This window comes from Verruconis gallopava, assembly GCF_000836295.1.
Source record: "Verruconis gallopava strain CBS 43764 unplaced genomic scaffold supercont1.16, whole genome shotgun sequence".
In the NCBI taxonomy this organism is placed as follows: domain Eukaryota; kingdom Fungi; phylum Ascomycota; class Dothideomycetes; order Venturiales; family Sympoventuriaceae; genus Verruconis; species Verruconis gallopava.
In genome coordinates this window covers 125,754-149,450 of record NW_015622152.1, presented here as the reverse complement: position 1 = coordinate 149,450, position 23,697 = coordinate 125,754, and the positions used below count along the sequence as shown (strand labels likewise).

The following is a 23,697-nucleotide window of genomic DNA, read 5'->3' as shown; positions in this document are numbered from 1 at the left end:
TTGAGTCGGGCCCGATTTTTGATGATGCACAAGCTCATCGGACTGATTCTGCTTCTTTCAGTAGAAGGAAATTTTCCATGTATATTAAAGGAATATGTTTGGGAATCAATGGACATTCACATTCATCAAAATCTCGCGTTCTCAACATCCCCCTCTGTCTTCTCAAAATATCTTCGAACATAGTCAATATTCTATCTCATGTCTAATATGAAAGTTCTAGTTGTCGGGGCATCAATTGCGGGCCCAGCCACTGCGTACTGGCTCGCGAAGGCAGGCGTGAAGGTTACTGTCATCGAACGCTTCCCAAATGTGCGTACAAATGGACAAAGCGTCGACATCCGCGCTGCTGGAGTAACGGTAATGCGTAAGATCCCAGGCATGGAAGCAGCTGTGAGGGCGAAGGCAACGCAACAGGAAGGGATCCACTTCGTTCGTGATGACGGCAAACCTTATGCGACAATGTACAAGACAGGAGACGTCAATCAGCAGTCATTGACCTCAGAATTCGAAATTTTTCGTGGAGATCTAGCCCAAATTTTATTCGAGATGTCCAAGGACGACGAGAACATCGAATACATCTTCGGTGAACAGGTTACTTCCATGCACCAGGCAACCAACGGGCTCATGAAGGTTGAGTTCGCGAACGGCCTTGCGCCCACAGAATTTGATCTTGTAATAGCTTGCGACGGCGCGAATTCAAGGACTCGCGCTTTGGGCCTGAAATGTGGGGTTCGTGACCACGTTGAGTCCGTGAATTGCTGGGCAGCTTACTTTTCGATCAACCAAGATCTTCTCGGTGGAAGTAAGATGGCACAGCTGTGGAGCACAACCAAGGGACGTCTTGTGGCTATCGGACCTGATTCCACGGACGTCAACAGGATCGGTTTGTTGCGCATACACCCAAGAGATGGCTCGGACGCTACTATGGCGTTCAGAGTGGCTATGAAGCAAGGGGATTTTGAAGCCAAAAGACATGTTGCTCAAGAGTTCGCAGGTGCTGGTTGGAAGACTGGCCAGTTAATCGAGGCCATGATGGAAGCAAAAGACTTCTACGCGTCGGAGATAGTACAAGTTAAGATACCCACGTTATATGCTGAACGGTTTGTGCTAGTCGGGGACGCAGGCTACTGTCCAAGCCCTTTCACTGGAGCTGGAACTACCCTTGCACTTGTTGGCGCGTATGTGCTGGCGGGAGAGATCTCCCAGAACAAAGGTGACCTTACTGCTGCACTTAGAGCGTACGAGGAGCGTATGAGGCCCATCGTTAACGACTTGCAAAAGATAGCCCCAGGCGTTCCAATGCTGTTTGCGCCACAAACAACTAAGGGTATCTATTTGCGAAACTTACTCTTTGCGTTTATTGCTTGGTGCAAACCGTTTCTTGGATGGTTTGGAAAGGTCTTTGGTGGTTCCCTTGGCACAGACAGGTATAAGCTTCCTAACTACGAATGGAGAACGTAGAAGTTGAGGATGGTGTTGGAAGCTGATACTCCACAGCGTATTTTGTTTCATGACGCTATTTGTAATGTGCAATTTGGTGAGCCACCAGGTATCGTGCTATCATAATTTGAAGTCATCTTTAGCTAGTATGATCAAAACAAAATGTCCATGGGATTCGTCTTTTGGTCTTAGAAGCTGTTTAAGTAAGGAAAACAAGATCCCACTTTCGGTTGGTCAGTCGGTTCCATTGCTCCTCGACGACTGTCGTGACGAGCGCTTTCCTCCGACAGATTGAAGGTGTGACTTGATCGTGATCTACCAGTAGAAGTTTAAGCGTAAGTCGACCGCCTCTACTCATCCTCTCCTTCTCCACGCCAACGACTATGAACTTGCCTTCAAGTGGAAACTCGAAATCTTCCCTAATACCTGGCCAGAGTCCTAAGACGTGATTTTTTCCGTCACTTATCCTTGCGCAGAACTCATTGTAATAGTTATTGGGCCCAAGCGGCTCGATTCGTAAGGTGGCAACACTGGTCCAGAAACATAGAAGACTAGGTGTAATATTGAGATGGCCTCTCAAATCCACTGGTATATCGTCGCTGGTTACGTCTTGTCGGGTTTTATCGAGCCATTCGTGTTCTGCATCAGGTGGATATTGTACAATTCTTCGAGTATCACCCTCGGGATACGGCCCGGGTGGGTCTTCTGGTATATCAATGCGTATTGTTTTACCACGTTCATCCACTTTAAAAAATCGCAGTCCAATTTTACCAATTGCTATGGAACGATGAAGAGTCTGCAGGCCGACTTGGCCAGTCCATCCGAACCATGACCACGTTGGAAAAGGTGACGAAATGAGGTTCCCTGAAGCATTTAATGCTGTATGAGATTCGCGTCTCTGTCTAGAAGATCTTGTTGTAGTGAAGACTAGACCTTGTTCTAATCGACTCTGGGGTAATCCCCAGAAGAATTTTTCACCAGTATACGATTCGATTTTGTTCAGAATGCCCATGAGTCCATGCAGCCGGTCTGCTTCTGAGCTGAAGCTCCGACTCAAGTAGTTCCGGAGCATTGAAGAGTATATGTCCGTCCAATGTATCCGCATCGGTTGTTCAAACAATGCATTGAGCAAATTGTCCCCGAAGTAGTGACGAAAAATTTGTCGATCATCGCTTCGCTCCCAAAAACTTCCTTCACACCAAGACGACATTTGGCATTGCCAATAAATTTGCTCTTGCGTAACTATAATAGACTTGCGTGATAGCATACCTTCTTGAAAAGTCCAACCCCTTGAGCTCCACCGGGCGTTTTCCAGAAAACCTCCACCATATGATCCGTATGGAGGATCAAGCGTTTCAGTAAGCCATGTCCCATTGAATTCAAAGGGCTCATGTTCACAGCGGCAATTTGGGTCATCAACACCTGGCAGGCCAGTACTATCGGTTACGCTCGAGTTGGACCCGTTGATAATTGTGACAGCTGCCTGCTCGTAAATTGCGTCCATAACAGGTAAAAACTTTGCTTTGTCTAGCTGATCATCCTGGATTATGCACAGCGAATCGACCCACAAATATTGTTCATTAAGAGCTGCCGTTATTTTCATAGCGTCAATGATCACCTTCGGTACAATTGAATCATTAAGCCCTCCAGGCTGACGGTAGCTGTCCAGATTGCTTCTCTTCAGGCAGTGTGGTTGCGGACCGCCCCAGCAATAACTTAGTGCCGCATGTGAGACAAAGCCGGTGGACTCAACAAGACACCGATTTCGAATATCAATCAATCGTATATCCTTGACTCTGTTCGTTCTTATTGTACTACAAACCGAGCCATGATTTATTTCACATGTTTCTTTCCACATTCGAAGAAGTGATAGCTGAGCTTTTCGCGGCCTGATTCTTGAATCAAATGGAGGGTAGGATGACCATTTCTCAATGGGAAGATGTGTGAGCAAGTCTGTAAGTCTTGGTGGAGACTCCTCGCTATGCTGTAAGTTGACGAGATATCGAAATCCTTGTCCCGCGTCGCGTGCGTCAAAATATATGCACATGCGCACTAGGATTCTCTCATCTTTCGAAGAATCTGAGTAAGTTCTTCCTTGTTCAAAGGTATGAACATGTTGACTCTCTATGCCAAGATAAGCCTTCGAGCGCGCGGCTTCCGGAATGGCCGAAAGGACACTTCCTTGCCGCCTTTGAGCGAGTAGCCAGAGCCATGTACAGATCCAGCAGTTGCCAAACTGCTCTATAGCTTCATTGAGTGGGCGTCGAAGCTTAATACCACACGAAGGAGAAGATCCGTCAACGCGGTCCAAGAGACCGAGCTGAAGTACACGGCCTGCCACATCAGGCGTGCAAGTCTTGCAGAGTGCGCGTTCGATTCCTGTCTATATTTTGATTAGCATGTATAGGAATGTATAAACTATCTATCTTGATGGCCGTATTTATACCTTTTCGAATGTTTGTTGAAGCGCGTCCCGTATTTCGGCTGCCATTATGTGAAAGGTGGGGGCTAGATTTGTTGTCGGGAAAGACGGGAAATCAAGCTGGAAATTGAAGAGGGCAATCAGCATGCGATTTCGCGAGCGTAAAGAAGTATGGCGAAGCCAATTGCACGATGCTTCGTCTCGATAAAATTTGAAATTCTCTTTACTTGAGCATGAGGTATAGGAATTCACTTAATGTAGCCCAGTAGGCGCGGTGATAAGAATTGAACTCCAGTCATCACGAGGCTAAGGGTTTTCTCAGCATAATCAGATGTCTCCAATGCCAATACATTATGATACAGAGCTGTTTGAAAAATTCTAAGACACCAATTTAGAGCCATTGCGTGGAGGAGCTTATTAGAAGGGCCCTTTCACCTCGCCATAAATGCATGCTATACCATAAGTCAAGTTTGTCATCAGAAGATAGAATCGATAGAGCAAAGGAGAGACAGCACACTTCAACATTCAAAAGTCTGGCGATCGTCAAAAACACACACACCCTCAGAGTTATATATTTACTTAGATATGGCTTTGGCTCACAGTGGAAACCAATTGTTGACATTTTAAGAAGGATGAGTACCCTAAATGCATCCTTAATTGGAACTTCACGTGGGGTGGGCCCCGGCTGCTATTCGTAAATATTGGAACAGCGAAGCACGTTAACGCCGGTTGCAATACGGGTGTGCGTTAGCGAAATTGAATAAGACTACAAAGGAGGCAAGCCCTCTCTACACACGGGACACTGTAGCCTGTACCTCATAGCCGCCTCCAGACATTTTGTGTGGAAAATATGTCTACACGGTGTCATCATATATAGCCGTCTCGACACGATTCCATGTACAGATGAAGTGCCTGTTTCCGCAGCTCCACCTCCAGCAGGCACGATTGGAACTTCTATATTCTGCATGCAGATGGCGCAATCGAAGATTCTCTTGCTCTTGTCCTTACTTTCCGCAGGACGCGTCGCAACAGGCGATGAAGGCTGCGATGCCGGTGAAGTGGTGAATCCAATGGGCATCTTAGACTCCTCGTCATCTTCACGCAGGACAGGATGGTAATCATATGCTGGTGGCAACCATTTCTTCGGTACGCCGATGCGTGGTCCTAGAACATCTTGGATAACGAGGACCCAAATCTGCACCCACAACCAGCCCACCAAGAAGGCAAACACGCGTCTATCCGGCTTAACCCATAAGACATTGTTCCTCATGCAATAGAAGTAGCCGATTGGCAATATTCTCAGAACACTTTGTCCAATGACAAATCGGTATAAGAGTGCCTTTCGACAGTTCCGCATTATATTACGATATATCTGTGGTGTCCAAAGTGAGAGGTACGCGAATGCAAGAACATTCATGTAAGCGGAACGTGCTGTAGGATACCATGATGTAGCATGGAGGCTGAGGAAGGTTATCCCAAGAAGTAGAAGATAGAATTTGCCGTACATAGCACTTAGTTCACGGCGGCGGCGCGCAGCGTCTGTTTGTGGCTGTTCTCCTGCTTCATCTTGTTGCTGGTTCGGGAAGATAAGAGGCGTGGCGCCGGAATTGATCCCTTGTCGTGCTGTCACCGGAGCGGGGAGAGCGTCTGTTCTGCCATTCAGGGCAATATTTGTATCTGTGGTTGCTTGTTGAGGCGGAGTGTTCAACGCAGATGCTTGCTGTCGCTGTCGCTCAGCTCTTCTTCGCTCCTGAGATTGGACGCCCCACACGTCAAGTAAAAAGCGCATATCGAAGAATGTCACAGCAAGAAATGCAAAAAATGCCGTAGCCAGCAGTGACGTGAATGCCGAATCAACCAGCATGCCGAGAGGCAGGAAAGCCATACCAACGAATCCGTCTCCTAGGCTAAGCATTCCAACGGTGTAAAAGCTGATTCGACTACGCGTTGACGGAGTCGATGAATGTTTCATCTGTATCATCGTGAGGTAGATCTGACCCGCTAAGACGAGGATGTATAGAAGCGTATAGTCAATGCTGGAGCGGATGTAGATCTCTAATTTTTCACCGGTAAGATGATCACCTTCGACGCGCGCATATTCAGGTTGACCCTTCGATTCAATGAGAAAACCACAGTCTGGGGAAAATACCAAAGCAGAGAGCCTGAGTTGTGGAGGCTTGTATGGACGAGCACCTTGAGGATATCGTAATTCTTCTTCCATTTCACTGATCACGTCCATTGGAGCAGTGGCGAATTTTCCATCGGATCCGGCTAGTGGTAAGGCGTGTTGATGAAAATAAGCAATTAACTCGCAGTGTGGTGTATAAGCGTCTTCAGAGTGGCCCTCTGGTACGGAGGAATATGGATGGAGGTTAGGTAGCTCTAGACTCTTCTGTTTCCTGATCACCTTCTCGAGCCGTTGGACTATGTTCTCCTTTAATGACTTATAAACCGTCTCGGTAAGCGCCATCTGTGGCAAGGCCCACATTCCTGCAAACTTGTCGCTTGTGGTTGTGAGGAATACTTGGCCCGTATCCACCAGATGTGTGCCATACATGACAACTGTCCAACCATCTCCTGAAGAACTCTTATCACTCAGCACAATCTCCGCCTTGATATTCTGTATTTTTATGCCACCGAATTTGCCGACATCGCCGTTCTCCGTGAATTCAACTCGTAAGTCTCCTGATTCTCCCGTAACATTTCGCTCAAAGCGCCGCGTAAAATCGGTCGCATCTAATGGCAAAAGGGCCGTCATATTGAGCTTCGGACGTGGTATCGCTGAATCAGCATGTGCGCGAACCCAGCTCCCTCGTACGTGACCAGAGATGTTTTTCCAAACTGGAAAACCCCGTCCCTTATTACCTTCCAGGACCAGGTGCGCGTCCTCGTCACCCCATATGTGAGTAATATGCTGCCTCGCCCTGCTCTTCACCTCGTCCAACGTTCCCCATGCGAATCCATCTTCATGTCGAAGCCCTGTAATATTTAACCACTTGTTTTCCTTTGGATTAAATGCGCCATAGCTCGTGGTATTGACAACGTGGAGCTGCTGTGATTCGCGTGAGATCGTGAGATCGAGCGTTGTGTGGCCGCCTAGAGGTGTTGCTGGTGGATCCGGGAAAATCCAGAGGATAAAGAGGATCACGAGGAACACAGGCAGTCGCGAGTCATTCTGAACTTGAGGCATCACAAAACACTGGATTGGCAAAATACATCACTACACAAAAGCGATAGCTCAGTGATGTGTGGGTAGGATGAAGAGCGTTGGGTATGACAACTTACTACTATCGCCGAGGTATCTCCGCGCTGCGCTGGACCTCAAGTCGTCTGCCACGGATCACTGCGTGCGTCACAAATGAACCAAATTGTCTACACATGCACAATGCAACTCAAAAACTCACAAAAACAATCTATCATTATCGTAATAAGATCACTTAAATTTCTGTCATAGCAAATTTGAGGCAAGCGGTCGACGATGTCGACACGAGCGCCATCACAGGTTCGGCAGTGTCGTGATTCGGAGGGACGTGCGGTGAAAATAGTCGGTATGTTCCGAACATTTAAAATCTCTACGGTCCTCGCCCTAGAAACGCTTTTTTTCGTTCTTTTGCCCATAATCTTCGCAATCAAATTGGTCAATGTTGAGCGCGAATTCCAGAGCTGGAACTTGCACTAGCGAGGGCGACCCCTCGATTCGTCTGTGCCGACAACCGACGCACGAGTTTATCGAGCAGCTTTCGCCGCGGTGCGCCCCAGTTTAGTAAAGATATGAAAGAGTCTGTTTCTAGTTAAGATATCAATACTAAATCTACATCTCATCTTTTGCAGAATCTCTACTAATCGGTCCATTGAAGCTTGCACGTGAACTATCTACAGTTAATTCTGAGTTCCAGAAATGGTCGCAGAGACAAACGCATACTTTTATACTCATCCCCCTTATCCATCATGTATACAGAAGGGAACTCTTCCTTTGCCAGACAATATAAAAGACACAGAGATACAGGTGCGAATCAAGTCCGCAGCACTCAACCCTGTCGACATTCAGCTCATGAATCTTCCAATCTGGAACCTACCATATATGGGGTTTCCAAAAGGCATTGGTAAGGACTTTAGTGGCGTTGTGATTTCTGCCGGGAAGGACTCGGGCTTTCAAAGCGGTGACGAGGTCTTTGGTCTATTTATGGGTAGTGACAGAGGGACCGTGGCTGAAGTTGCGGTGATAGACGTGAAGAAGGGTGCGGTGGTGTTGAAGAAGCCCGGAGCATGGAGCTGGAATAAAGCCGCTGCCTTACCACTTGTCTGGTTAACAGCGAGAACCAGCATCGCGAGCGTGGAACCCTACATTAAGCCGGAGTCTAAAAGACTAGTCGTTCTGGGGGGGAGTTCTGCAACGGGAATGTATACCGTCCACCTTGCCAAGCAACGTGGCTGGACCGTTTTTTCTACGTGTTCATCTAGAAATTCGGACTTTGTCTCGTCAATGGGTGCGGATATAGTGGTTGATTACACGACCGAAGACGTCCCCTCGCGAGTCCGGTCCTTCACTCCAGACGCAATCATCGACTGTGTCGGCGGAACATCATGCCTGGGTATTGCTCCACGCTACGTAACCATAGTAGGCGACAAGACTTCTCGATCTACTATGGGAGGTTCAGCTCTATATCTTACGACACCACGAATGGTATTCAGGAAACTGTTGGGAATGTTGGGCTGGGGTGAGGTTTACGACGCCATCATTCTGGACCAGAATCCAGACTATCTAAAGGAGTCTACAAGTTTGCCCATTGAAAAGATCTACGTGGATTCAGTCTTTGATTATGACGATTTGAAGAAAGCATTCGAGCGGCTGGACACTGGCAGGACAAGAGGCAAGGTTGTGATTGAGGTGGACAAATCGTAATGTCCTTGACACAAGCTAACTAACGCGCTACCAGCGCCACGCTAAATAGAAAGGGGACCAACATGGGATGATACAAAGTTCCGAGACCTTATTATGTTCATTCTGTTGTGTTGAAGTAGCAGCAGCAGGCACTCACTTGCTATGTACACAGTTTGTTGATACAATACAAAGGATAGTCTGATTCAAAATGCACTTCTCAAGAAGCGCATCTTCAAGATCCCCATTTTGACATACTCTTCTTGTGGTCTTCGTGGTATCATTTGCCATATTCCCCGTTCTTCGCCGTCAGTCATGCAGATCCCCAATCGACAAAGGAAATGGATTGTACTGCTCAAAGCACGTGATCATTCGATTCTATTCCTCAGTGGATTGATGCGCCCAGGTATCTGAAATTCGTTTCGTACTGTTGTACAACGTGATAGTAATGATGACGAGGATGGTGATGCGATTATCAAATCGTTTCATGCAAAGCTGATGACATGGAGCTCGTGGACGTTCTTGGAGGACTATTGAGTTACAGATCATCAGCTTAAATCTAGTTCAGCTCACGCTCAGCAATGCACCGATCGAGAACGCTATGGCCACCGTGCCAAATGTGCTAATCAGGGCACGCAGGCCTATTGCTTCTGAGTTGTCTATATTGTCAAATGGGCTTCCGCCGCCACTATCGACGTTGCCTGATCTTTGAGACTCTTCTGCCGCATAGTTTATTGATGTTGTTGAGGTGGTCGTTGATCCGGTCTTAGTAGATGAAGATATTGAGGATGATGTTGAAAGGGGAGCAGTTGGTGTGTTGCCGATCATACCATCTGACGCGGACGGCATCGGCCTGGATTGCGTTGTTGCTGATAGAGTTTGTGAAACAAGCGAGGATATTTGAGCAGTACTAGAAATTATTGATGCAGCTGGCGATGCGGTCGACGGTGGTACCGACATGGTCATCGTGCTTGAGTACGTGATAAACGTGTTCGGTGGTATTGTGTTCGAAGCCGGTGTCGCGCTGCCCCCTTGTGTCAAGCCAGTCGTCTTTGTAACCACGTCCACATTACACAGCAATTGAATGGCCTGTCCAAGTAAGAAGAGACCAATAATGCTCGTCTCTGACACATCATCGTTTTGGCAATTCTGGTTGACGAGCGCGTTAATCTGAACGAGACCATTCAAGCACGCGCTCGAGCAGGTATGCGCTGCGTTCGTGAAATCGCTCACTTTGCAGCCTGGTATGGTGGTTGTGTACGCAGTTTGACAGCTCGGAGACAAATTTGTGATCTTAGGCGTGAAGTCCGATAGCGCAACTGCATTAACAAGTGTTGGCCACGACAGCAGCAAGTTGATTATCCGTAGTCGTCTTGGCTTCGCGCTGCTTCTTTTTCTTCTTCTCTCGCCCCCCATTTCGGTTCGCTTGCAAGTTTTGTTGTACGATGCGCGCAAGGGTTGCGTGATGCGATGTTTCTTTATGTCTTGAGAGGTTTTTTTTGCGGTTGTACAGGTTGAAGAGAGTCAAAAAGCGAAGTCTGAAGTGGGGAGCAGCTGAGGTAGCTATGATGGAATTGTGAGACACGGCTCGTTTGAGGCCTCGCGCGGACAACCGGCTCACGATTTTGCTGTAGGTAGCTCTAGGGTAGTTGTGCAGCTATCTTTTTGGCCTATCGGTGTGACGAGTATCGCAGAGATTGAAGAACAGTGCAAAAGGGTGGAGCAGTTGCTCTGGAGACACACTGATAGCAACCACGAACGAAAGATCTCAGGCCGAAATGAGTTCTGATCGTGCACGGGTTGACGAAATAAAGAGGAACCCTATGAAAACTTGCAGCCGCCGCTAAGGATACAATAATGTTTCTAATGCGTCTGGAATCGACTGGTTGGGGATGGGTCGGATGTTTCACGGGCTATGAACAGAGAAAGGGATGAACGCCCGGCGAGGAAAAACGTTTCTCAGAGGCAGTACCAAAGCAGATGAAAACGAACGGCGATGCCAGCTCGCCTGCAGAAAGGACCGGCCAAGAGCGAAACGGAAGGATAGTGAGGTTCGAAATTGAGAGAAGAGGTACCAGTGAAAGGGAATGGTCAGCAAGGACGGGGACACTTCGAACGTTTCCATATAAATAGCCTCCGGATGAGGACTGCAACATCAGCCAATCACTACGTGTAGTCCACGCCAGACGATAGTCAGCCTTTCTTCTCCAGGCTTGGATGTGAGGGCTTCACTTGTTGTAATACGAGACGCACGCTCACGGAAGCTCAGGTTTCCATTCGAGACGTAGCCGATGTGGGTGACGGGGTAGCGACCAGTAGAACGCAAGCTCCTGCCTCGGCATCAGCTAAAATGTGCAAAAGGCTTGTCGAATCATGGTGATGGGCGAGCAGTCGTTTGCACTGAAACGCAGTGAAGTCTCAGAAAACTCCACAACAGCCAATAGGCTTATCCGTTCTCTGAAAGCAGATCAGGGCACAAGGTGGGCTTAGCGCCAAGGCCTGTCACTACGTATTCAAGAGCAGTCAGACGGCTAGACCGAACCATCTCCTGCATATGGAGTTAGCCATCTCATGTCTGTTCGCATATGTAGAATCAATCGAGAATATCAACTTCCGTGAAGGATTGTTGTGACGCAACAGAGACACATGTCAAAATGGGTGTCACGTGATGATTTGAGATCTGTTCAAGCTACCAAGGAATTTCAGAGTAGAGAGAGCTTTGGGATGGCAAAATCTGCTGGCTTGCCGATTTTTATTAATATGCCTCGCAATTGATTCTGACCTAACACCAAAGGCTGTGCTCTCCCTAATTGCCAAGAAATACCTAAGAGTTGAAGTGGAAATGTGTGTTATGAGGTTGTAGCTGAAGCCGATGCAACAGTCTAGTCAGCATGCAGCGGGAAATATCTTGAAGTACGGCCACCTCGTGCAGTTTGCCCTCAATTTTGTGTGGTGGAATCATTGTCTCCTCACTACTCCACCCTGCAAGGGTGAGAAGTTCGGTGATTTGGGATAATCATGGACCGAGATCTCCCAATCAATAAAATATCAAGCCTTCGTCTTTGTACACATCCTTGACATTAACGATCAGATATTGAGGCAATTTTGACGATTCTATTCGCCGTAATGAGGCTCAGAGATGGTCAGCTGATTTCTTGGGAACTCTTTCTTCGTGATAACTAATAACAGGTCAGGCATGTGGCTCGTTGCCGCAGACAAACACATCGAATATGCCGAGTGTATATACTCAGTTGATGAAATTGCAGGTGGAAATGGAATTAGACTTCTGTGCCCAACTAAACGTATTCGCTCACGAGGTGACACCCTTAATTGCCCGACCCTAACTCTAGACGTGAGATCCGAGTTCGACAATGTCATTTCAGTAGAGGTGACACACTGGAGTGGCGAGGCAAGAAAGAAACCAGAATTTGAACTCTTTCCTGACGGTCGGCCGGATGTAAACGCCTCTATTTCAGATCACGATGGAAGGAGGGTGGTACGTTCTGGAGATCTTGTTGCGACTGCCCAACAGAATCTTGACAAGTTCGAGATGAGGTTCACGACAGCGTCTGGAGAAAAGCGTATCACGGCACTTCGTGACCGGAGTATTGGTTTTGCATATTCCCCACCACCAGGCAATATGAAGGAAACCGAAAGCATCTCGGCCATTGATCATTTCGTGTTTACACAAACGGATCTTGCCGTTGGCGAGTCTGTCCACGGTCTAGGAGAAAGGTTTGGCGCATTCAACAAAGTGGGTCAGTATGTCAAGTTATGGAACGAGGATGGGTAGGTCCTGAAATTAGCTTTGTCATCCTTAGACTTGAAGCTGAACATAACACAGAGGTACTTCTTCGGAGCAAGCTTACAAGAATATTCCGTTCTGGCTTAGCTCACGTGGGTATGGCATCTTCATTGACACCCCTGATCTTGTCGACCTCGAAATTGGTAGCGAAAGATCATGCCGGGTGCAGACCGTGGTCAAATCTCAGCGACTCAAATGGTACTTGATCTACGGACCGACGCCAAAAGAAGTTCTTACCCGATACTCGATCTTGACGGGAAAATCCCCTCTGCCTCCAGCTTGGTCATTTGGCCTATGGCTCACCACGTCATTCACGACCAGCTATGATGAGAAGACCGTGGGCCAATTCCTCCAAGGCATGCGAGATAGAGACGTTGCCCTCGAGGTTTTCCACTATGATTGTTTCTGGATGCGAGCGTTCCATTGGTGCGATTTTTCCTTTTCTGAGGAACATTTTCCTGATCCAGCAGGCTCTATCAACCGCCTGAAAAATGCTGGACTTATGAAGAAGGTTTGCGTTTGGATAAATCCATATCTTGGTCAAGCTTCCCCTTTGTTTGATTATGCTGTGGAGAAAGGTTACCTTCTGAGGCGTACAAATGGAGATATTTGGCAATGGGATCTATGGCAGGCAGGAATGGCTATTATCGATTTCACGAATCCTGATGCCTGTACATGGTATGTCTCGTGCCTGAACAAGTTGTTTGATATGGGCGTAGACTGCCTCAAAACCGACTTTGGTGAGCGTATTCCCACAAAAGATGTGGCGTGGCATAACAGAGGGATGGATCCAGCCCGTATGCATAACTTTTATGCCTTCATGTTTAACAAACTCTGCTATAATGCAATAAAGGATAGAAAAGGAGAGAACGAAGCACTTCTCTTTGCCCGGTCGGCGACGGCTGGCACTCAACGATTCCCATTGTGCTGGGGAGGAGATTGCGAGTCCAGCCCAGAGGCTCTTGCTGAATCGATACGTGGGGGCTTGAGTCTTGGCCTCTCAGGCTTTAGTTTTTGGAGCTGTGACATTGGTGGCTTTGAGGGGAACCCTGAACCGTGGATCTACAAGCGTTGGGTTGCTTTTGGGCTGCTTTGCTCTCACTCACGCCTACATGGAAGCAATTCTTACCGAGTGCCTTGGCTCATCGACGGAGATGCTGAAGGTCCACAGAGTGCTACAGGCGTTGTCCGTGGTTTTGTAAAACTGAAGAGAAGGCTCATGCCTTATATCTATGCGCAAGCGAAGGAGGCCGCAGAAAACGGGTGGCCGTCCAGTCTGCGTGCCATATGTCTCGAGTTTCCCGATGATCCTACGTGCTGGTTCCTCGATCGCCAATTCATGTTCGGTAGCCAGCTGCTTGTGGCTCCAGTTTTCACTGAGAACGGGGAAGTTGACATCTACTTGCCGCCAGGCAAGTGGTATAGTCACTGGACCGGAGAAGAAGTAAAAGGTCCAGGATGGAGACACGAACGCCATGCGTTTGACACACTCCCATTATATTGGCGAGAAGGAACCGTGCTCTTGCTTGGCAATGATGGCACTGCTGGTGACAGCTTTGACTATGACTGGTTTTCCAGTTCTGGAGAGATTCGACAATACGGCACTAAACCCGGAGATGCTGCAACAATGATTGATAGCAGCGGTAAAGAACGTGGTAAGATTGTCATTGGCGCGGATGGTAAAATTCTGGGAGGAGACTCTTTGAGCGAGAGATGGTCTCGTTAAATGTTGCCTGAGCATTTCTTCCAGCCTACACTTCCAATTTGCCTCTAGCAACTTCACGAAAATGTCACCTAGTCTTCAAGCCAAAGGCTTCCCATAATTCTTTGCCTATCAAGTTTCAAGGAATTGCTCACTGTCATCATATTGCCTTCCTGCTAAACTGGATATATGATCTGCGAATAGCTCTGTAACCCCTCACTTAGTTCTCATACGAGATGATAACACAATCAACCTCCTTATGTGACCATTGCTTAAGCAGCTTCAGTTTCAGGGGCCTTTGCTTCTTGCTCTTCCACATGAGTCGAGACGGACTTCTCTTTAATCCCAGTAAGATCCTGTGGTAATGTGCCCAATGCACGCTCCCCAAAGAGTAGATCGATCTCTTCCAAGCTGAGCTTCTTAGTCTCCTTGAATGCAAACCAAATTGTAGGAAACGTGACAAGGATGTTGAAGGCCGCAAAGATGAAGTAGAACTTGAACTTGATACGTCCAAGAGCCTATTCTGTGTTAGTAGCGGCCCGTAAGAATCAAGCCCAGTACCAACCTTTGGTGAGATTTGTGCCCAAAACGTGCTGACTAGCCAATTACCGATACCAGTGGCAAAGGCGCTTCCCTTGGCTCGGATAGGCATTGGCATGACTTCCGACATATAAACCCAAGAGACTGGCCCGAAGGATAGAGAGAATATAACACTCACGAGGAACAAGAAGGCGATTGCAGTGTACTGTAGTCCATCGTTGTGTACCCCTGGCTTGACTCGAGAGCCAAGACCTGCTTCAATAAAGAGTGCAATCGTGATTCCAACTGTTCCAAAGAGAAGCGGCTTCTTGCGGCCAACGCGATCAAGAATGAATAGGATAAAAATAAAGTTGGTCAGCGGCCCAACACAGTTGTAGATACCTGTTACCAAGAGGTTGCGATGTCCTGTAATTCCGAGGTTCTCGTACATGATCGTCTGGTAGTAGCCGATGACATTGATTCCGCTCATCTGCGTAAAAACCTGGACCAGAGTAGCCTGGATAAGACGAGAGCGCCACTGAGGAACCGTGAACATTGGTTTCCATCCTGGAGCGGTGATCTGCTTTTCAGCTTCAATCGTGGTTTTGATCTCATGGTATTCACGCTGTATCCAATCATCGTTGCTCCCATTATAATGCAATCGACGCAGCTAACACTATCAGCTTTCCTGACTTGTCACAGAAGAACATACTCACCACACGCATGGCTTCATCACCCCTGTCATTCTCTATCAGCTGTCTTGGAGACTCGGGGAAAAACAGAAGCCCCAAGATAATGATGATGCAGGGCACGACCTGGAAGGCGAGCGGAAATCTCCAACTGAACGAGCTAGTACTAGGCACATGCGCAGAACCATATCCAACCCAGGTTGAGACAATAAAACCAACACCAATCATCTGCTGTGTGATACCGACCATCAATCCTGGACAGACGGGCACACGTTAATTAAAACGTCGCTTCTTCCATCTACTCACACGTACCTCTTACTTTTGGGTGCGCACACTCAGATTGATAGATAGGTACGCTCATCGACATCAAGCCCACCGCCCATCCCGTAAATATTCTTCCCACTAGGATCATCGCAAGATTTTGCGCGGCAGCTTGCAAAACGGCCCCGATCAAGCATATTATGGCGCCAATCTGAACCGTGTAGCGCCGCCCGACTTTGTCCATTGTCCACCCGCCCATCAGCGAGCCGAAGACCGCCCCGCCTGAGAAGACGGAATTGATGGCGCCAATGATTGAGCTTGTCGGGTCGGTGTTGAAAAAGCTCAGGAAGTTGGGCGACTGTATAACGTCTGTCATGACACCTGAGTCATAGCCGAACAGGAAGGAACCTGTCGCCGCAAAGACGCAAAGAGCGGCGTTGAACCAGACACCCATGGTTGCGGCTGTCTTGACAGATATCACGCTGTGGTTGCTTTGCTACAACACTGTTGGGACGAAGCGGGCTAAATAGTTTTTGGGTGACATCTGAAGGAACGGGCGTTCTGTCCTCGTCTCGCCATCGTCCCTCCCAAGCTTTTTTTTTACGCATCTCGCGTAGGCAGGATGTCTCCAATCAGTCGACTATTTTTGTGTTCGTTAACCCCAGATTTTCATAGCTACCCCAGGTTTGACTGGTGAGAACAGGGATGACGGAGCATTTTGACCCGAACAAACCCTACTGTTTCTCCGAACCCATGTATGCTGACTGCGGTGTGAGCAAAGCCGATTGCAAACCATCACTCCACAACATGTCTATTCTCGCTACCACGCATTGGAGGAATGGAGCCGCGTGATGCTCCTCGGCTTTGTTCCGCGAATAGTATGCTGAGTTTGAAAGCATGAAAAAACGAAGTAACCTTGCGGCGAAACCCAGTCCACTTTTCTTGGCTGTTAATTGGACGTAGGAAGATCTGTACTATGTTACCGAATCGATCTCATCCCATTCCACTTATATGACGTCTTCTTGATCCGCTTCCTGCTTCGCTCTGCGGATGTATTTTACATTACCAGAACACCCCGAAATCGCACCTTGCCCTGAACCATGTGATCCATGGCTTCTTGGATCTGATCCATCCTGAACTTTTCGATCATGCATTTGACGCCCTGGACCCTAGCAAACTCAATAGCCTCCTCACTGTCAAGGGCATGCCCCGAGGGCCAGCCATGGACAGATCTTCCTCCCAGAACCAATGGAAGACTGTTGATGCTAACATCGCCAGCAGCTGGAGGAAATGACAATTAGCTTCGATAAAAAATGATTGCGATACAGCACGTACGAGCGAGAATCAGCAATTTTCCCAACGGCGCTAGCCCATTGACGAGAGCTGACATGACCTTTGCGTTAGGAGCTGTCACGACAATCAAATCTGCACCTCCAAGCTTCTGTAGCTCTTGGGCCGTGTCGGCTTGACTTCCGTCAATGTAATCGGTCGCGCCGAGCTTGGTAGCAAATTCCTTCTTGCTGGAGTCCCGTGAAAGTGCTACGGTCCGGTATCCCATCTTCCGCGAGTATTGGAGTGCCAGATGCCCAAGACCACCAAGGCCTTGAATGGCGACCACGCCTCCGGGGACGATTTTCATCTGCCTTATGCCGTTGAAAACAGTCACGCCGGCACAAAGCAGGGGCGCGACTTCTGCAGCGTCCATGTCCGTAGGAATCCGTACGCCGGCCTCAGAGCGAAGGGTGCAGTACTCGGAGTCTTGATCTGATCAGCACATGCCACGATTCGGACCAGGAAAGAACTCACAACCGCCGTCCCTTGTCACACCGTTCACAGCGGCATTCTGGCAGGTTTGGAAGAGACCTCGATTGCAGCTCTTGCACGAGCCGTCGTGTCCTCCATGCCAGCCACCGCCAACACGATCGCCTTCCTTCCACCGTTTCTCACCGGGCCCGACGGCGACCACATGCCCAATCACTTCGTGACCTGGAATCAGGTCCTTCTTGGACAGCGGCCCAAACTCTCCGCTGACAAGGCCATAGTCGCTATGGCAAATACCACATGCCTCAACCTTGACAAGAATCTCGCCTTCTTTGGGTGGCGATATTGGGACGTCCTTGATTTCGAGCTTCGCCTTGACTTCTGGGGCGACAATGGCCTTGCAAGATGTCGGGATACTGGAAGCCATTGCAGTATGTGCTACCACGGGATGCCGTTTGAGTTTTGAGCCTGAAGTTGACTTGGGTCTACGGAGTAGATTACGTGGGGCGTGTTGGACGTTACGCAGAAGGATGTATATTGATCATGTAATGTAAACCTGAGCTCGTTCTCGGGACCGAAACAAGACGTGAAGAGAAAGAGCTGTCTAAAGCGTGGTCCGAACGTGTCGTCGTTGGACGGAGATGGAGCAGTTTATATACAGAGTTTCTAAGACTACCAACACTAACATCCTGATTGGGAACAACGTGCGAAACTCCGTGTCTACACGATGTTTAGCCTTTCCGTTCACGATTAAGATGGCCAATGATCTGCTCCACCCTTGGGACGATAGCACGGTGTTGTCGAATCAGCTAATGATGTAATCATAGCCCCTCATTAAAGCTGGCGTTTGAGTGGGACGGCACCGCAGTTAGCTTTATCTTCACTCCGACACTCCTTTTGGTTAGCATACTGCCCTCTGAAGAATCCATTACATCGGCTGGACGTAGCGAAGAGAAGTTTAACTCCTGGTAGCAAGGGTTGCTACCTAGCTTGGATTTTTGTGTACTTTTTTCTGTTGTGTAACTCACAACACTCTGCTCGCCACATCGGACCCGATGAGTTCTTTCCGGCTACTTTTACAGTTCCCTGGGGCAAAACTTCTTTTGAGCAGGCTTGAAAATAGTTGTGCGGTGAATTTTTTTTTCAATATGTATTAAAGTGGAGATCGAATATCTGGTGGCATTTATGAAGTCCTGTGAGGTTTTGTGATGAATTTGAAAAATGAGCATTATCATTTGTCTAGGGTATCAATAGTGCTATTTGAAATTCAGAACGCCGCCAGTAGATGCACACTGTTCACCTATCCCACGTTCCTCCATAGTACATGGCAACGTAACTGATTCCGCATATTACCATGGCAATACCGGCGTAACTCGGCAATTCAAACCAACGCTGATGTGAGGCAGTAACGGGAGCTGGCACACTTGGTGATGATGACGATGATGTGTTTGCAGCTGGGGCCGTTTTTTGAGGCTGATAACTTAGATCAGCTGCTTCGACTGAAGCATCATCATGGCCGGCAGGCTGCGCGTCGAAAGTAGGTGGCATTTGAGGAGCAGTACTAGCAGAAATTGCAAGATCCAGTTCTGAGACCAGGGCCTCAACGCGGGAAAACACGGCCTGCGCTTCTGAAACAATCTCCAATTCTTGCTCTACGGATAACAGCGGCTCAAGCTCGCGTAGTCTTTGCTTGAATTCTGCCCGTAGCTCCTCACCATCATTTGGGCCTGGGAAGAACCACAGGCTCAGACCCTTCGCTTCAAAGGACCTGAGCTCGTCCACAGTCTTGGGCTGTTTTGATCTCGACTTCGATTCCGTGCCGGCCTTGGTTGACGAAGAAGACAAGCGTGCCACGGGTGACCTCCAATTCCAACCCGATGACTTCTTCTCTGCTTGACTTGATGTCTCGGTAGCGGCCGGGCTTTCATGCCGACCAAGCCAGAAATCCTCGCCAGCATCGCAAAGTAAGCTTCGGATGTAACGTCCACCTGAGAACACGGCCAGATACATGGTCCACGCGTATGCGATGAGCAAGTGTGGTTTTGAGCGGACTTGACTGTCAACATGTGCCTTAATTGCATCTGCCGCCGCGCATCGTGCATCGTCCTCTGGTATACCACAAACACAGCGAAGGTACTCAAGGTCGTTCTTCAGCCTTGAGCTTCGCGCTATCCCCATGGGTCTTAGAGTGCGCAAGGCAGAGATGAGCGGATCGTCGACGCCTCGCGATTGTGAAAGAGGGTGTGGGTATGTCTCCAGGCTATCCCAGGTGTTCTCGAGACTGGGCACCTGGCTCAGACTGGTAATATCATCCCATACCGACTCGAAGGCCAAAAATATCTCTGCGATCTGTGTGATGCCGATCAGGTAGGCGTCTGGTTGCGCAGCATGAGGCGGAAGGCACAAAGGGAGGCGAGAAGAGATCAAGCGGTTCAAGGCAGTGTGTTGATGTCTGTAGTCCTTGTCAGCAGAATGTCTAGGGTCTCCAAGCTCGAGATACCGTACTTCGTGGCATTGTTGATCAGTTCTGAAAGTGGCGCAGAAGGCGCCAGAGAGGGAATCTCAGCGCCAGAAGGCATCTTGAGCAAAGCACAGCAAAGCACGAAGAAGCAGGCTATGTGATCTACACGAGGGGAAAAGAGATAGTGGGAAGTGAGCAGGAGGGATGGCTTTTATGGACGTATCTGGGGAATGACTGGTTGCACGCGCCAAGGGATACTGAGCCTTTGTACCAGTTGTGACGCCATGTCTGAGGCCACATTCATCACGGGACAGACACAGGCGGCCGCATCTACCGAGCCATTGTTTGTCTGCCTAAACTTCTAGATGGTTATGGAGGCAGCAGGTAGCATGCGCAATCTTCAAAGTCGTGATGCGAATGATGCTTGCTCTGGCAGGCGGCCCGAGTCACCCGGTGCTGTGCTGCGGTCAGGCCCAAGACGTGAACCTTGCGCACGTGAGCTACAGTGCATCAGAGGTCCTGCTCAAGCCTTCAACATCGTTCTTGGATCGCCAGGACCGCCTGTGCTCTTCCTGAATAGCTGGGGGATCGCCTGTCCTCGTCTACTTGGCTCGTATCACGCAGGATGCGGACCTCGTTCTCACTAGAGAGGACGCAGGCGGACGTTTGGTGGGCGCGTTCCTTCTCGGAGCAGGTTGCCTCTGGGTATCACAAAGATTCTGGACAAAGAGCTTTTGTTCGCTTTATGACAGATCGCTGGGTTCAAGGCCGATACGGGTTCCCCAAGCTGATGCACCACTGCATCAAGCCTGAAGTCCATGTCGTGGTAAGCTTCTTGGGTATTCTTGGGGATCACGATCAATCATGGTGTTTTCAGACGGTGCGCAAGAAGAATGACAATGCGTTTATCTTGACTGATGAGTTTGACTCATGTACATATCCTTGTCGGGTTGTCTCTTCTTCACTAACCCTCATCAGAGTCAAACCGTCTTCTTCAGTGATGACAATGCCAGGACGCATAGGTTAGTCTGCCTGACCGTATAAGTTCTGCAGTCAGCTGTCCGGTGACAACCAACTGAACGATGGCACCAATGGCAGACCCGCTCGCCCATCGCTTCGGATGTGCAATCTACAAATTGGATCTCCGTTGAACGCTGCAAGAATCTCGCGCCGATGATCCTGCACACTGCGCCGCTTCTTCGTTTTCCAGCCGTACGTTAGTGCCCAGCGTGCATTGGCTGAGCAACGCAAGCACGAACAGGAAGACGTTTGCGACCTCTGCCGATCTCGATTCAGCGTCACCGGAAAGGTTTCCCTTCGAACCAGGCGTGCGCACTCTGTACCCAGCTCACAGTCGCATCCACGGAAACGCCTGTCCCACGCCCCTATGACATTGTGATCGGACGCAAAAGTTTCTCCCGGACTGCGTCAGCGGTTGGTCTACCACAGACGTTCTCAAGTCTGGTAGATCTTCACGGTGCATGAGATCTGCCAATCACGGCTTGCCATTTTCCTCACATCTCGCATCGTGCATCGCCCTCAGCTACGCCTCTCGTCCGTCCAAGCTCCCAATAGCTCGTGCACGCCATTTTCCGTAGCCTTGCAGATTTCTTGTCCTTTACCCACCTTCGAAAACGGTCAGCGGGACGGCCCTTAAAAATCCTTCGCCAGCAAGCATGGACGGGGATCCAGGTTGGAACATTCCCTCAACTTTGTGCTCCATCCTATTGGCCCGCCCTGCCCAGCGTGCTTTGTTTTTTGCTTCAAGAAGGTGTTGAAGCAGCTACTAGACATCGACTTTTAACTTGGCCCCGTTGGGCCTATCCTGCACGATGGCTCGAGATGAAGCTCCCGAAGGAGAATTCTCGATATGGAAACCTATCAAGAAGAGCATATGGACACTATCTGGGGGTTATTACGCCGCAACTTATATCCCAGACAGCCATGGTTTGCCGCCTCCTGTGAAGCGATTTACACGCCCCTAATCACCGACAGATCCTCTTGGAGCTGCTGTTGCCGAAACAGTCCGTCACGGACCGTTCTTCCTCATGATTCGCGACATTTGGGTGTGCATCACCATGTTCACACTGTTCCCAGGCGTCGTAACGCCCTTCTGGAGTTCAAGCCCGGACGACGAGTTCTACATGGGCTCATACAGAAATGTCGCTGGTGTCTGCTTGCTAGGCTTTGCTAGTTGCTTTGGCGTTCTTCTAGTAATCGTTTGCATCCCATTGTTCATGTTCCTTCCAGGTCCTGTCAGCGCGCTGGTGTTTGTTACCGGTCAAGTTCTCTTACATCTCCTCTGCTTCCCACTTCAAGGCCCTTCGCAAGTGTGGTCGAAACGACCTGAGGACTCAGAGACAATCCAGAAGCATGCACGCAATGCCAACGAAAGATGGTTCTTCCTAAATGGATGTTGCGTGTCCGGCTATAATCTGCAGCAAAACGTAGACTTGTTGTCCCGCACCTTTGGAAGACCTGTCTTCGCCATCCACAACCGTACGTACGGCGTGTTGGGTGATCTTTTTGAATGCATTTTGCAAAGGTCCTTCAACCTGTTCACCGAGGAGACCCGCGTGTGTTATGAGTATGTCAAAGCGTACTGCACAGACCCAGAGGTCAAAAAGGTGGTCTTGATTGCACATTCGCAGGGCTGCATTATGGCCAGTCAAATCTTGGACCAGCTTTACGTGGATATACCGGCGTCAGCGGTGTCGAAGCTCGAGGTAAGCATGGCCTAAAAGCTCAGAATGAGGATTGCAGCTTAAAAGAAATTCTCCGTTGTGTTAGGTATATACATTTGGCAATGCCGCTTCCCACTTCAATAACCCCCTGCGTACCATGTCACAAACGCCAACGATCGACGCCCGCGACGCGATGGACGGCCTCTTTTTACCAACAAAGGAAACAGGCACGAAGCCTAAAGTGAAGGAAGTGCTACCCGAGCGGATCATCCCCTATATCGAGCACTACTGCAACAGCGAAGACATGGTGACCCGTTGGGGAGCGCTCTATTCCGCAAAACAAATCCTGCAGAACCGCTTCTGCGGACACATCTTCATCAACGACGGACAGAGCGGTCACATGCTCAACCAGCACTACCTGTCGAAGATGTTCCCGATACCCGAAAAGCGTGAAAAGATGGTCAACGGTGTTGACGAGGAGAACGGGGCTGTAAATGGGCGCGTTACGGGTCAAGTTCCCTTCCTTGACCGTGTCATTCGACTCGACACCGCGACTGTCACGCAGCGCAAACAGCAGGCTGTGCACCAGCTCGCGATCATGCGCCATGACTCCGCGCTGCAGGACTATGACGACCACTCGCACTCAGCGCTCAAATCGGCGGTGAACGACATCCACTGTTCCATGTCCGCATCGGGCATCACTGAGCAGGACTTGGATGAGAAGCTCAACCTCAGGCTAGGAGAGGGGAAAATGTTGACAAGCAAGGACTTGAGCGGTGCGGAGGGCAGTCGGATCAGCGTGGTACACAATCATACGTATGATGACGTCCCGTCTGGAAGGACTGTGAGGCAGCTGAGCCGGCTGTGGAGGTACATGGACGGGGCGGATCCAGACAGCAGACACTGGGTCAAGTGACTTGCGCGCCCTCGTCACCAGAGAATCTGAACGCGTATGATCAAGAAAATGACGAGCCGCTCAACCCAACCCCCCCCCCCCCCCCCCCCCCCCCCCCCCCCCCCCCTTTTCCCCCCGCGACGTGCTCGACAAACAATTGTTCCCACTGAAGAAATCCA

General features: G+C 49.3%; 10 protein-coding genes across 11 annotated transcripts; 4 read left to right on the top strand and 6 right to left on the bottom strand.

Moving 5' to 3' along the window:
* The first annotated feature begins 3 nt into the window (after nt 1-3).
* On the top strand, nt 4-1,669 carry PV09_05233 (uncharacterized protein). The gene has a single exon (XM_016358714.1). The coding sequence runs from the start codon at nt 199-201 to the stop codon at nt 1,459-1,461; it is 1,263 nt and encodes a 420-aa protein (XP_016213333.1). The 5' UTR covers nt 4-198; the 3' UTR covers nt 1,462-1,669.
* On the bottom strand, nt 1,640-3,935 carry PV09_05232 (uncharacterized protein; the record flags this gene model as incomplete). Its single annotated transcript, XM_016358713.1, has 2 exons — nt 3,887-3,935; nt 1,640-3,823 (listed from the first exon to the last, which is right to left on the bottom strand). Exons 1-2 carry the CDS (start codon nt 3,929-3,931, stop codon nt 1,640-1,642), a joined length of 2,229 nt encoding a protein of 742 aa, XP_016213332.1. The 5' UTR covers nt 3,932-3,935.
* Nucleotides 3,936-4,399: 464 nt separating this feature from the next.
* PV09_05231 (uncharacterized protein) lies at nt 4,400-7,104 on the bottom strand. Its single transcript, XM_016358712.1, has one exon. The coding sequence runs from the start codon at nt 7,050-7,052 to the stop codon at nt 4,629-4,631; it is 2,424 nt and encodes an 807-aa protein (XP_016213331.1). The 5' UTR covers nt 7,053-7,104; the 3' UTR covers nt 4,400-4,628.
* On the top strand, nt 7,053-8,941 carry PV09_05230 (uncharacterized protein). The gene is made up of 2 exons (XM_016358711.1): nt 7,053-7,410; nt 7,720-8,941. Exon 2 carries the CDS (start codon nt 7,761-7,763, stop codon nt 8,763-8,765), a length of 1,005 nt encoding a protein of 334 aa, XP_016213330.1. The 5' UTR covers nt 7,053-7,410; nt 7,720-7,760; the 3' UTR covers nt 8,766-8,941.
* PV09_05229 (uncharacterized protein) lies at nt 8,844-10,157 on the bottom strand (the record flags this gene model as incomplete). The annotated part of the gene is made up of 1 exon (XM_016358710.1): nt 8,844-10,157. The coding sequence occupies one exon, from the start codon at nt 10,155-10,157 to the stop codon at nt 9,306-9,308; it is 852 nt and encodes a 283-aa protein (XP_016213329.1). The 3' UTR covers nt 8,844-9,305.
* Nucleotides 10,158-11,632: 1,475 nt separating this feature from the next.
* Nucleotides 11,633-14,430, top strand: PV09_05228 (uncharacterized protein). The gene is made up of 3 exons (XM_016358709.1): nt 11,633-11,883; nt 11,936-12,530; nt 12,586-14,430. The coding sequence occupies exons 1-3, from the start codon at nt 11,868-11,870 to the stop codon at nt 14,270-14,272; spliced, it is 2,298 nt and encodes a 765-aa protein (XP_016213328.1). The 5' UTR covers nt 11,633-11,867; the 3' UTR covers nt 14,273-14,430.
* PV09_05227 (uncharacterized protein) lies at nt 14,296-16,359 on the bottom strand. The gene is made up of 4 exons (XM_016358708.1): nt 15,769-16,359; nt 15,484-15,710; nt 14,814-15,437; nt 14,296-14,766 (listed from the first exon to the last, which is right to left on the bottom strand). Exons 1-4 carry the CDS (start codon nt 16,169-16,171, stop codon nt 14,521-14,523), a joined length of 1,500 nt encoding a protein of 499 aa, XP_016213327.1. The 5' UTR covers nt 16,172-16,359; the 3' UTR covers nt 14,296-14,520.
* A 268-nt stretch (nt 16,360-16,627) lies between these two features.
* Nucleotides 16,628-18,220, bottom strand: PV09_05226 (uncharacterized protein). Its single transcript, XM_016358707.1, has 3 exons — nt 17,524-18,220; nt 17,053-17,475; nt 16,628-16,998 (listed from the first exon to the last, which is right to left on the bottom strand). Exons 1-3 carry the CDS (start codon nt 17,903-17,905, stop codon nt 16,775-16,777), a joined length of 1,029 nt encoding a protein of 342 aa, XP_016213326.1. The 5' UTR covers nt 17,906-18,220; the 3' UTR covers nt 16,628-16,774.
* A 471-nt stretch (nt 18,221-18,691) lies between these two features.
* On the bottom strand, nt 18,692-20,362 carry PV09_05225 (uncharacterized protein). The gene is made up of 2 exons (XM_016358706.1): nt 19,984-20,362; nt 18,692-19,930 (listed from the first exon to the last, which is right to left on the bottom strand). Exons 1-2 carry the CDS (start codon nt 20,055-20,057, stop codon nt 18,775-18,777), a joined length of 1,230 nt encoding a protein of 409 aa, XP_016213325.1. The 5' UTR covers nt 20,058-20,362; the 3' UTR covers nt 18,692-18,774.
* A 99-nt stretch (nt 20,363-20,461) lies between these two features.
* On the top strand, nt 20,462-23,609 carry PV09_05224. 2 transcript variants are annotated; one of them, XM_016358704.1, is made up of 4 exons: nt 20,462-20,871; nt 20,918-21,886; nt 21,935-22,665; nt 22,730-23,609. In XM_016358704.1, exons 2-4 carry the CDS (start codon nt 21,772-21,774, stop codon nt 23,537-23,539), a joined length of 1,656 nt encoding a protein of 551 aa, XP_016213323.1. In that variant the 5' UTR covers nt 20,462-20,871; nt 20,918-21,771; the 3' UTR covers nt 23,540-23,609. The 2 variants fall into 2 exon arrangements, with proteins under 2 accessions (XP_016213323.1, XP_016213324.1); XM_016358705.1 differs by having other exon boundaries at nt 20,918-22,665.
* The last annotated feature ends 88 nt before the right edge of the window (nt 23,610-23,697 follow it).